The following is a 12,586-nucleotide window of genomic DNA, read 5'->3' as shown; positions in this document are numbered from 1 at the left end:
TCCTCACTTCTGCCAGGGCCATTTTTCTTGCCAAGTTTGCTCATTCCTCTGGAAGTGGGACACCGCTCTGCTTCTACTAGCTGGTCCTCCTGGGCCATCAAGTCCTCCCTGTGAACTCCATTTTACCGTCACCTGTCTGTTTGCCTGCAGAATGGCTGTGCTCAGGAGCAGCATCCCACATGCTAGGCTGTGCACACCTTCCAGGGCACTCCTGGTAGACCTGCCCAGCCCTGAATCCTCACATCTTGCCTGATGCTTCTCACATCTATACTTTACTTGTGGGTCCACATTTTCTCCTACAACCTGCCAATCAAACTTCCTTGGATTAGCTGCCCCACCTGGGCCTATTATACTATCCTCTGGACTCTGGTTCTACAGACATAGAGGTCAGGCCCACAGTCAGGGGTGACCTAAGAGCCCCTGCCCACTCCCCATCCTTACTTCCCACTAATTTTTCAAGGCCCCCTAACTGTCTGGCTATCCCTAAAATGCCTGCCTCAGGGGCTTTGCATGTGCTGTAATCTTGGCCTCAGCACCCTTTCCCCAGCTCTCCTTAGAACTGGCTCCTCCTCATCCTGCAGGCTTCATTCGCATGTGACCTCCCCAGAGAAGCTGTAACTAATCACTGCACGTGAAGTGGCATCTTCCACCCGCCAAATGATCTCTATTTCAGCTCTATACATGCTTTAGGGTCCACAGTAGGGATACTTTTTAATATCTATCACAGGCTGTAATTACTTTTTTGTTTTCCTACTCACTGACTATCTCTTTCATCAATATAAAAGCCCCACGACACAGGGACCATGTCTATGCTGCTGAGTGTTCTGCCCTCAATCTTTTTCAACACGTTGAACAAAGCACTGGTTTCTCAGGAAATACCGATCAATTATATGAATGAATAATTAAATGGAAAAGTAAACAGATAAATGAAAGGAATGAAGAAAACACTTTAGACTGGTATTCTATATCTCTCTGCTTGTGCTTCTTTCAGAGGACACACATTTTCTGAGTTCTGTGCCCATGCATATCACAATTAATCTTCACAGCCAGGCTCTGAGGCAGGCATTTTAACTCCACTGTTGTGATGAAGAGATCAAGGCTCCCAGAGGCAGCGCATCTCCCAAGCTGATGTCAGCAGCACAGCTGGAATTCAAATGTCAGTCTGGTTTAAGGGCAAAGCTGATGGCCTTTTCACCACGCTGAATTTAAGGCTTAATAAATGTTCAACCGAGTATAATTATGGAAGCACTGCTTTAGCAGAGCATCTCTGGGGATACAGTCAATTTAATTTAGTTTTTGAAGAATTCAGGCTTAAAACTTTGTCTTTTAAAATAAATATACATATATCCAGAGGTAAGTCATGCTTTTCCACACAAGTAGGATAAGAGGTTTTTATTTTCAAGCTGCTTTTTTCATCCTGGATTATGACAGACATCCAAGGTCGGGGTCCAACACACTCGCCCTGAATCTCCAGCCGCTGGACAACCATTCCCTGAGTGCTTACTTCATGCCAGGCTGTGCATGCTAAACTAGGAATACACAGATGAAGGGTCAAGTTTATCCCTGCTATCCAGGAGCTCATGGGTGACTAGGAGTTAGGTTACAAATGGACAGACCAGACACAGAGTAATCACAGCTCCAACAGAGGGATGCAGAGGCTGTGGGGGACAGTTCTCTGGTGAGGAATGATGGATGAGCAGGAAGTGGTCAGGTGATCATGGGAAGGCCTTTCAGGGACCAGTGCAACAGCCTGACTTTGGGCAGTCAGCACAGGGTAGACCCAAGGAGGCTTTGGGAGACCAACCAGCCATGGTAATGAGTGGCCCTGGCCACTGTCTCCTTCCAGAAGGCCCCAAGACTGGCTGCCACAACCAACAACTAATATGGGAGTAGTGAGCAGCGGTGGGGATAGGGTAATAGCAGCATAGGACTGGGCTCAGGAATATGGGTTTCATCTCAGTGTTAAGCGTTTAGTTCTGCCCCTTAATTGCGTGTGACCTTAGGTGAGTTACTTAGTATCTCAGTGCCTCCATTTCCCCAGCCGGAGCAGGAGCTGGTGGTGATGACACCTACCCCTGGCTTCTTTGTGAAGCTGGAAGGAGTTGATGCATATGGAGGGAGCACAGGGCATGGTCACTCTGGGTCCATGGTAGCTTTGAGTATCATTTTTGGGAGTGGTCTAACTTAAAGAGAGTTCTTTTTCCATGGTCTTTGGTAAACGACCATGGAAAAAAGTCTGTGCAAAACCTCAACAACCCAACCATCCACCCAAGTGTCCTTCAGGCTGGGTAGAGTCATCAGCTAAGAAACCATTAGAACCACTGAGTCTCCTAGGAGGCTCAATGCCCTTGACCCTCCTAGGAGAGCATGCCCCACATTCAAGAGCACCCACTACGTGCCAGGCACAGTGCTGAGCACTTCCTACATCTCATCTCTGACACATGATACAGGCCGATAACTCAGGGGCCATCATCTCTGTTTGATGGATGAGGAAACAGAGACTCAGTGGGTTCAGGTGACTTACCCCAGGGCCACTGCAGGCAATGGGAGGACAGGGGTTTGATCCATTGCATCCAGATACCAGGGGAGGGCCCATAGGCAGGGTAGGGTTTTACAGTGTGAGCTGTGGCCAGTCCTGGAGTGACCACCACTGGCACTTCTAGGCCATACGGTCTCCCAGCAGAGACTGAGCAAAGCGGGGGCTGTTCCCAGGCTTCTGCTGGAAGGAGCCGCTGCAGGTCTCCTGTGTGCTCAGGCCACCCCCTCCTCCCCACGCCTCTTCCGGCATTTCTGTAGTTGAATTGGGTAAAACAGGGTTTGCGTGTGCACAGAGTCAAATATGCCTCAAATTCATCACCCCCTGCTGTCATTGCATCCTTCTGAAGGTCACTGGTGTGGTGGGGGTGAGATGAACTCTGAGGAAGAGAAGCTGGGTGGAGGCAGATGTCGGTCCCTGGGCCCCGAGGGAGAAGATGCTTTGGCCACTTCTGTCAAACCTTTAGGCAGACATGGCTCCTTTTGAGGTTGGCACTGTTTCTTCAGGTGAGAATTTCAAACTGAAAAGAGCTCCACCCCTCATTCAGTCATTACAAGCCCAATCCATCAACCGAACTAGACCCAGGGGGTCTGTTTAAAATGCTGCCAGCCACACAGTTGCCTGGGGGTGGGTCCACCCTCAGTCATTGAAAAGTACCCTAGCAGCTCCTTTTAATGGAATAATTTGATGGAATAATTGTGAGAAGCACAGCTTCTTTGAGGCACAGGGCCAACCTCATTTCTTAGGCCCCCCATTTCTGGGGGTGTTCGCCTTGCCTACACACACATAATCACAATGACAAACGTGGTGAGGCTGAGGGCCGAGCCACAGGCCACGGGTGCTGTGTCTGCTTTCTCCTGCAGCCACAAATCTCTCCAGATTTGAAAGATAAGTAACCCTGGCTCAGGGGTTCCCTGGGCCAGATTCAACAGCAAGGTATTTTGGAATTGCCGACTCAAGATTTTTGTGTCTGTCCTTCCTTGGCCCCCAGCTCCTCACCCCTTTATTGGGAGTGCCACCTCTGCTTTCCAACCACGTGGATCACTGAAGAATTTCTCTTGAGTGGTGGCAGGTCCCATAGAGCCATTGCAGGGGGAGAAACCCTTCTACTTTGTCAAGAAATTAATTCTGCTTTATTGCAGCTTTCATTTCCAGTTGGGCCCGTGGCTCCCCACTCAGTTGATTCTCTGAATTCCCTTCCCCTGAGAGCACACTGGTGCCAGAGCTTTAGCCATTGCCTCCACGCTCATGACGGAGGCATAGGGCTATTGCAGAGTGGCCCGCACAGTGCCTAGCACACAGTAGACCTCTCACAGGCAATTAACACAGTGCCCAGTGCCCAGAGGGCTGAGCACAGCACCCAGTGCACAGTGGGCTCCACGCACGGTGCCAGGCACAGTGCCTGGTGCACATTATGCTTCTTTGCAAGTGTTTACTATGAACGACTCCCATGTGTGCTTAGCAGTACCCCCTTTAGGAGTCCTTTCTTGATCACGTTCTCTTCTGTCCAGGTGATTAGACTCTCATTAATTTCCACTAAGTCTCAGTTTCATTATGTGCAAATGAGAGGTTTTCACCTTGCAGGACTGTCTGACGTGCACATACAGTGGCCTAACTTCAATGCTCAGCAGGGTGAGAGGAGACCGACAAAGCCTGTGTTCCCATCCACCTTGCCCTGGGCTCACTCGCCTTGCCCGCAACTCCCTCCCCACCTCCCTCTACCTACTGAAATTGTTCCCATCCTTCACACACCCCCTTGGGGGCTGTCTGTCCTGGCGCTCTGTCTGGTTTTTCTTTCCTCTCTATCTTTATGGCCCTTGCAGTCAGATGCAAGCAATTCAAGGCTTCTAACTCTTGTGCTTGGTTTCAAGCGGAGTCATCTCTCTCCCAAACCAAGGAGAAAGTGATGTGAAGGGTAGGTCTGTATTATAAATATTTTCCCCTACTCCCTCTACAATGCCTGGCTGAAGGCTGAGAATGTGTTCAAAAGAAGCTTATCAGTTGACTGGTTTATAAAAGAGTTATCATCTCAAAGAATTTTATGTTATTATTTTTCTAGTTTATCAGACACATAATTATGTTGCAAACAATATCCATGATCAAAAAATAAAATGAAATCATTCTGCATTCCCCTCCCATTGCATGTTAGCAGTTGAATTTTTCCCCTTTCCTTTCATTTTATGTCCTTATGCGTTGAGAATTTATACAAAGCTGTGATCACAGTGTAGATGAAATTTGGCACTCTGCTTTTTTCACTCAATATGCTGCCAAGGGTATTTTTTTCATTCTGTGGCAGTCTTCATAATTATCTTTTCTTTAGGGGCCGCATAATACTCAAGTGTGTGGGTGTAGCGTAATCTGGTGAACTATTTTCCTTCTGTTGATAATGGAGGCAGCTTCTGCGTTTTCACTAGTATGGGCGATGCCATAATTCAACCAGCTGACATATGCTGCACACCTACAATGAATCAGAGGCGGTGCTTTCTCTGCAGGAGGCACCTGTGGGCCTGTTGCTTTCTTTTTCTTTTGGATTATTTTGTGAGGATAGGGTTAGTGGGATAGAGGGCATAAACCTGTTTGCAGCTTCCCAGTCATTTTTAGTCTAATTCCAGTGTCTCTACTAAAAACATAAGGAATTGTTGGAAGTCACACTTGAAAGAAGGTGGCGGTGAGGTGGGTCTCAGAGGCAGCTCTCTGCCTTTTGCTCTTCTGACGTCGGTAGAATTAACTGACTTAGGGGCTGGCAGCAGGTCAAAGACAGAGAGAGGCAAGGGGATGAGCAGCTACACAGAAAATGCAGATGACAGGAACTCCCTGATTGTAGACTGTCCATCCTATCTGCAGAAGAGTCTGTTCTCTCACTACTTTCCACATCCTGCCACCTCCAGCAACACGGGTCTCCTTTCAGATTCTCAGATTTACCAAGCCCTTCCTGATGCTGGGCCCTAGCACATGCCACTGTCCCTCGTCAGAAACACTCTTCCTTTGGCCAAATTCTCATCTTTCAATTCCAACCCAGATCTCACTCTCTGATGGACGATGTATCTGATTTCCCATCTGCATGTGTTTACTAGCACCTTGTATTTCTCCACCAGGGCACGTATGGAAGTTGGAAATCCATGAATTTAAAATACTTTGTCCCCTCTTTCCCAGTTACACTCAAACCCCATGCAGATGGTGACTCTCAAGGTGGTCTGGCTGTATCTCCTGCCCCCACAGACATTCGCTATCTATTAAAGGGGCGGGTACAGGAGTAAAGGAAGGGATGGATGCACACAAAAACACCATTAAGAGGGTGAAAGAGAAGGTTCCTGAAGGGACAGTGGTAGTTTGCTGTCCAGACCACAGCTTGATAGATGTTAGTTAAAAGAAGGAAGAGCCAGCTAAGGGTTATGAAAATAGGCAAAGACAAATCCTGGAAGTCTTTGAAATATGCCTGCCATCTCTAGACGTCTGAGAACCAGGTGGCAAACTTCTGATATCCAGCTGTAAAGCTCTGTTTTCATGCCATGCTGGAAAAATTGGGACAATTTGAAATGATATGCAAACCTCTTGGTTCAAAATCTAAAAACAAAGCTGGAAATTTAGACTATCAGAAGACTCTCCTTTCCAAGAAGTTTTCACTTAATCTGGTCTAACTCTATCCCCTCACACAACCAGCTCTCCCATCCCTCTAGTGCTTCCATTTTCCACGTTAAGGGGTGACTGCAGAAAGTCATGATGCTATTATTATGATGCTCGCTAGACAACTTAATTCCTTTTAACCTTCCAATTTAGTGCTGATTAATGAAAATACAGAAATGCTGGCTCTGGGACATCCCTGAATTCCCTCAGGAGCTGTGAGTGGAACAGAACCTGAGAACCAGCCATGAACTCGGAGCAGCAGGAGTGGGGAGACTCACAAATCATCTGAGAACATGGTGGCAGCTGGGTTGCCCCTGATTCTCTGTGTTGGCATGCACATGGCTGTGATCAGCAGCTCCAGGATCACAGGTGGCAATGGATCAGGTTAGAAGCCAGCATACCCCTGAGTGACTGCAACAGCCAGTAGACTGATCTCCCTGCCTCCAGCCTCCCCTCTCCCTTCCCTTCTCTGCATACCACCACTGACTGTTCAAACCCAAATCTTATCGTGTCACCACTTCGGTCCTTTGCTGGCTCTCACTCCTCCCCACACTGGAGTCCACACTTCCTTAGGCTATTGTGTGAATGAATGAAAAATAACCTCCTCTGTGCTAAGGCAGTGTTATAGCAGCCAGCATAACAGCTTTGCAAGCTACAAATCAGCTTTGCAAGTTACTTAACTGCTCTATTCCTGGGTTTTATCCTCAGCAAAGGGGAATAATGGATTTTTTTGAGAGGATAAAATGAGCGAATACAGGTGAAGTATTGAGCACAGAGCTAGTCATACTAAGCCCCCAATATATATTCACTATTGTTACTGGTATTAATGGTATTAGTCACCATCCAAATGAATGCAACTCTTCTTTCAGAGAGAGAAGAGCAAGGGCCAGCCCGGTGCTCTTTTAAGCAAACACTTACCTTTTCACTTCTTGTACATAGTCTGAATTTCGGTCAAAGAGGTGGGTCACAGAGTCTTTGATGGCTTCATGCTTGAAAGTAGAAGCTGTTCCAAAGACAGTCACATTGGGGATGGTGGAACACAGCTGAGCCACAGCCTGGCCCTAGAAGTGAAATACAACAGACGAGTCACACAGAGAGCTACTATCCAGCAACCAGCCTTGCTGGGTGTAGAGCAGATTTCTCAACCTTGCCACTGCTGGCCATTTTTAGGTTGAATTAGTCTTGACTGTAGGGAGCTGAACTGTGCATTCTGAGATGTTTAGCAGCCTCCCTGGCTCCAACTACTAGGAGCCAGAAGCACTCCCTGTTGTGACAACCAAAACTGTATGTAGACGTTTTAAATGTCCCCTGGGGGACACAATCTCCCTTGACTGAGAAGCATCAATGTACAGGAATGCTGGTGTGAGCCAGCAAAACCCCAGCACCAAGACTTAACAACTTTCATTTAACCATACTGAGCCTCAGATTCCTGTCTAGAAGCTAGCAATAATGGGACCTACTCCACAGGGATCTTCGGGGATGTCTTACTGTAGTTTGGATCGCCCAGAAGCAGACCCTGAGGCAAAGATGCCAGTGTTAGCACTTTATCAGGAGAACGACTGCAGGAAGTACCAGGGTGTCAAGAAAAATAGAAGGCAGCCCATAAAGGGTATGTTATCAAGTCTGTATCCACCGTGGGCAACTAGAAGGCAAGACCTCTGAAAAACTCCGTGAGCAAGTGTAGAATACACATCAGATATATTATCCCAACCAACTGGTGAGGAAGCTAGAATATTTATCTACCAAATTTCCATCCGATAGTGGCTGAGGGTTGTTCTGAAGCAGTAACTCTTGTACAGGTCTGGCTTGTCCTCTTGGACAGCCAGACAGAAGCCCTAAGCAAGCCACCTTTGGCATGTGAGTTGAGTGCAGAGACAACACGACACGGGTGACAGCATCCACTAGGAGGGTGTTCACTGAGGCAATGTGTGGCACAGCTCGAGCTCCTGGCACAGAACAGGACACTTAGTAAGTACTCAATAAATCTTAATCCTCTGTACCCTTTAGTGGCTTATTTATATTATACCCAGGGCTGCGATATCCAGGCATATAAAGAAAGACCAGTGGATGAGTTTTAAATATTAAATGATCCAGAAGAAATCACAAATGCATTTAGAAATGGGTGACTTTTCCATGTCCTTTTTCATTATGGTCAGAAATTTACGTCATTGGACAGAATACTGTGAGCATGTGCATTCAGAAACCTTCCACCCAAACCCCCTAAATCTCTGGTAAAGATGCATTCTGAAACCAAGTACTGTCTCTCTCCAGTGCCATCTGCCGTATAAATAATAATTTATGCCTCCTAACAAGGAGAGAACTTACTCTACCAAAGTCATCTGTGATTTTTAATTCTGCCTATTGCTTTGTTTACATGTCTTCTTCATATTGGTGGACTAAATTAGGTTGGCAGGTCAATTTGTAAAAATTTAATTCTTCCAACATTTACATTCAAAGGCAACACTGAGAGAATCAGAAATGCCAGACTTGGAAGATCATCCAATTACCCTTTTCCATCATTGTTTTATGGATGAGGAAAGGGGACTCAGGAAGGTTAGGGTGACCCAGGTCTTCAGAGGCAGATGTGAGATTTAAAGCAAGGTTTCCTGATTTCCAGTCATTGCCATTTTCTATTATGCCATGTTGTCAACTTATTTTGACATTTAAGCTAAGCAGACTTTTAAGTTGCAACCTGAAATAGACACAGTACTGACACGCTCACTCGGAGGTCAACATTTCAGAACATGGGTGTGGACCTAAGGCTCCAGACAGACTATATAGTTCTCTGTTCTAAGAATACATTTGATATTTGGTTAAGTTTTTTATCCCCTGACTCTAGAGAAGAAAGAGGGGACTGTCCTCACTAGTGAGTGTAAATATCAGCAATTAACAGAGCAGTCCTCTCAGATTTAGCAGGGCTTGAGCTAACCTTGCCAGTGCTGGGATAGGAGATTAGAATGAGTTCTACTATCTGTGCACTCCCTCCTGTCCTCTGTCCTTAAGCAAACACAACATTCACCTACTCACCTGTTTTTCAAATTCCCATTATGTACCAGTCACACTGTGCTGGAGATGCTGGAGTGTCGGAAATGAGTGGCACACCTTAATGTCCATCTCTAGTCCCAAGCCCCTCACTGAGTCCCAGACTTGCATGTTGAACCACCATTTCAGCACCTAATTCTACCTGGCTGTTCAAAATTAGCACATCAAACTCAACTGGCCTAAAATGGAACCAGAGCCATCTCCAAATGAGCTACTCCTTGTATTAGTTTGTTAAGACTGTTGTGACCAAGTTCCACAAACTGGGTGGATTACACAACAGACATTATTGTTTCCCAGTTCTGGAGGCTAGAAGTCTGAAATCAAGGTTGTTGGCAGGGCTGGTTACTTCTAAGGGCTGTGAGGAAAAGGTCCAATCCCAGCCTCTCTCCTTGGCTTGTAGCTGGTCATCTTCTCATGTCCTCGCATGGTGTTTGCTCTGTGAGTGTCTGTGCCTCAAGTTCTCCTTCTTGTAAGGGCACCCATCATATCGGATTAGAGCTCACCCTGATGACCTCATTTTCATCATATGAATTTTGGGGAGACGTGATTCAACCTGTAACACTCTTCTTACAGCATTTCCTGCCTCAGTGGGTGGAATTGCACCATACACCCATCGCTATAGCTAGGAATCTGGGGTTATACTGGATTCCTCTTCTGCCCTCACCCTCACATCCAGTTGGTTGGCAAGTGTGTTATTTCCACTCAACCTGTCTTATGACTGTCACTTTTTAGTGCAGGTGGTCATCCTTCCTCCCTCAGATGATGACAGCGCTCTTCTAATTCACCTGGCTATTGCCATGTGCATCTCACACTGTGGACAGAGTGATTTTTCCCAAACACAACACCGAGCACTTCACTACTTGTTTTAAAGCCTCCCAAAGTGGGCTTTCAGAATGGAATGAATGCCCTCTGCTTTATCACACAAAGCCAGCCCTCACAGATCTGACCCACTCTACCCCACTGATGTGATTTCCCTCCACTTTGCAATAGCCACTCCCTAACAACACACAGAACTCGAGCCATCACTGGTTGACACTCGCCATGAGCCTGGTCCTGTGTAGCCCTCATCCCCTGCACTGTCAGGATAAGTCTTTAACCTAATCCTACTGAAGAAGAAGCTGAGGTTCACAGAGGTTTAGTACCTGGTCCAAGGCCACTAGGGTTAGATGTGGCGACCGTGACCTCTGTACTCACCAGCAGAGCAACCTTGAGTAACATAGTTCCTCTAGCCCCTCATCTTAACATGTGGATTGTAATAATACATATACTTTAAGACTGTTCTAGGATTATATGACATAATACATCCAAGAGTTTAGAGCAGTGAATAGCAATAAACATTTGCTATCACTACTAGTATCACTATACTTACTGATTTTCTTATACCAGTAGTAGAAGCATATCCACTATCACCATCAGCACCTCGATCTGTCATGCTAATTTAGCCTCAGTGCTAGTTTTCTCACATGCTGTCCCCAACCAGTGGTGCCCATTCATCTACCTTCAGATCATAGCCACTCCCCCCAATGCATCTTGTCTACAAAGCCTTCCCAGCGTCCCAGGCAGTCTCTGGCTCCTCTTAGTGCCACCGTAGACCTGTGGACTTTCCTCCAGGATAAGGGCCCTCACAGCCTTCTGTGGCTGCTAACGGACCCATCTGTGAGCTCCATGAGGTCTCGTTTGGCTCTGCACCCTGGGGCTCAGGGCAGAGTCTGGCACATAGCAGGAGTTTGCTACAACTTGACAAAGTGATGCAGGAGAAACTAGAGGAGTTTCATGTAAAGGGAAAGCCCCCTAATTGCTTTGCAGATTTCTATGTCCTTTGCACAGTGGGAATAAAGCATGGATTTAATTAGCATATTTAGTATCTGACCCAAGCAGAACTTTACCATTTCCATTTTAATGAGAAAGATACATAGATATCGGATATGAAGTATGCAATACACTGATATACAAATACTCTACATTATAATTAGAATAACATGTAATTAGTACTATATGTATAAATGTATATATAATTAATATCTAGAACATAATATCCCATTTATAACATATAATTACAGTAGTATAATAACACAGTACACTCCTCCCCCATTTGCATTTCACTTTCGTCAGTTTCAGTTACCTGAGGTCAACCACAGTTCGAAGATGTTAAATTGAAAACTCCAGAAATAACACTTTATAAATTTTAAGGTGTGTACCATGCTGAGCAGCCTGATGAGCTCTCCTGCCATCCCACTCCGTCCTGCCCGGGACGAGAGCCACTCCCGTCCAGTGCATCCTTGCTGTGCACACTACCACCATGTTAGCCACTCCATTGCTGGCCTAGTCATCAGCTCGACTGTCGTTGGTAGCACAGTGTTTGTGTTCAAGCCGCTTCTGTGTTACTGTTGTAATTGTTCTATTTTATTATTACTTGCTGTTGCAAAGCTCTTAACTGTGTGTACTTTACAAATTAAACTTTATCATAGGTATGTATGTGTAAGGGAAAATGCAGTGCATGTAGGGTTCAGTACTATCTACAGTTTCAGGCATCCACTGGGGGTCTTGGAATGTATCCCTTGTGAATAAGGGGAGGACCACTGTAATATAATAATTAATACAATTACTATATATGCATGCATAGTATATAATTAGTATAACATATCAGTATCACATATTATATCAAAATTTATATTATGTAAATAACAATGGGTAGAAAACAAATCCAGTGTCCATCTGTTTCCAGCACCCCCACACCTTTTAGCTCTGAATGGATTCAATCAGGCAATGAGAGGCCTCTGCAAGATCCTCCATGGTTTTCTAAAGTAAATAATGCTCAGCAGTCCATGTTTAAGCAGCAGAGTGCTTTCCCTCACATTTATAGGAAATCTGTACTCTCCCTTCTGCAACTCCCATGGTGAACGTGGGACCAGCACCTAATTTATCCTTGTTTCTACCACATACCTAGCAAATAGCACAGACTCAATAAACATTTGTAGAAGACGAAATGACTTTTCAATAAAAAGGATTTTGCAATTTACCTGCAGACCCAGAACAGAAAATGAACAAGACAATCCATTCTCCTCACAACAGCAATAAATGGAGATATGCACATACTTGATTTTAATTGATTTTCGTCTCTCTCTGTAGGATGTAGGAATTCCACGGGAAGCTGCTCTCCCCTGTGGCTCACAACACTGCAGTCACAGCCGCCGGGGGTCACTTTGTCTCACCATGTGCCAGGTACTGTGCTTCATTAAACCCTCAACACACTTTTCAAGTATCTTTGTTTCCCTTTTATGCTGAACATGGGGATTCTGAGAGGGAAAAGAACTTGTCCCAGGCTATCTGGCTTGTAAATGATGAAGCTCTGAGGCAACTCAGCTGCAAGGCCACTCAGCTGTG

At 45.8% G+C, this 12,586-nt stretch overlaps 1 protein-coding gene across 1 annotated transcript in view; it reads right to left on the bottom strand.

Annotated features, from left to right (window-relative positions):
• Positions 1-12,586, bottom strand: part of VAT1L (vesicle amine transport 1 like) — a 149,164-nt gene that overhangs the window by 79,306 nt on the left and 57,272 nt on the right. Inside the window, exon 4 of the mRNA XM_028501805.2 lies at positions 7,079-7,221. Within this exon, the coding sequence (XP_028357606.1) occupies positions 7,079-7,221 (143 nt within the window). The remainder of the gene's footprint in view (positions 1-7,078; positions 7,222-12,586) is intronic.

Source organism: Phyllostomus discolor, chromosome 12 (assembly GCF_004126475.2).
Source record: "Phyllostomus discolor isolate MPI-MPIP mPhyDis1 chromosome 12, mPhyDis1.pri.v3, whole genome shotgun sequence".
Taxonomy (NCBI): Eukaryota; Metazoa; Chordata; class Mammalia; order Chiroptera; family Phyllostomidae; genus Phyllostomus; species Phyllostomus discolor.
Note: the sequence above shows the minus strand (reverse complement) of the source record. Positions and strands in the feature narration are given on the sequence as shown.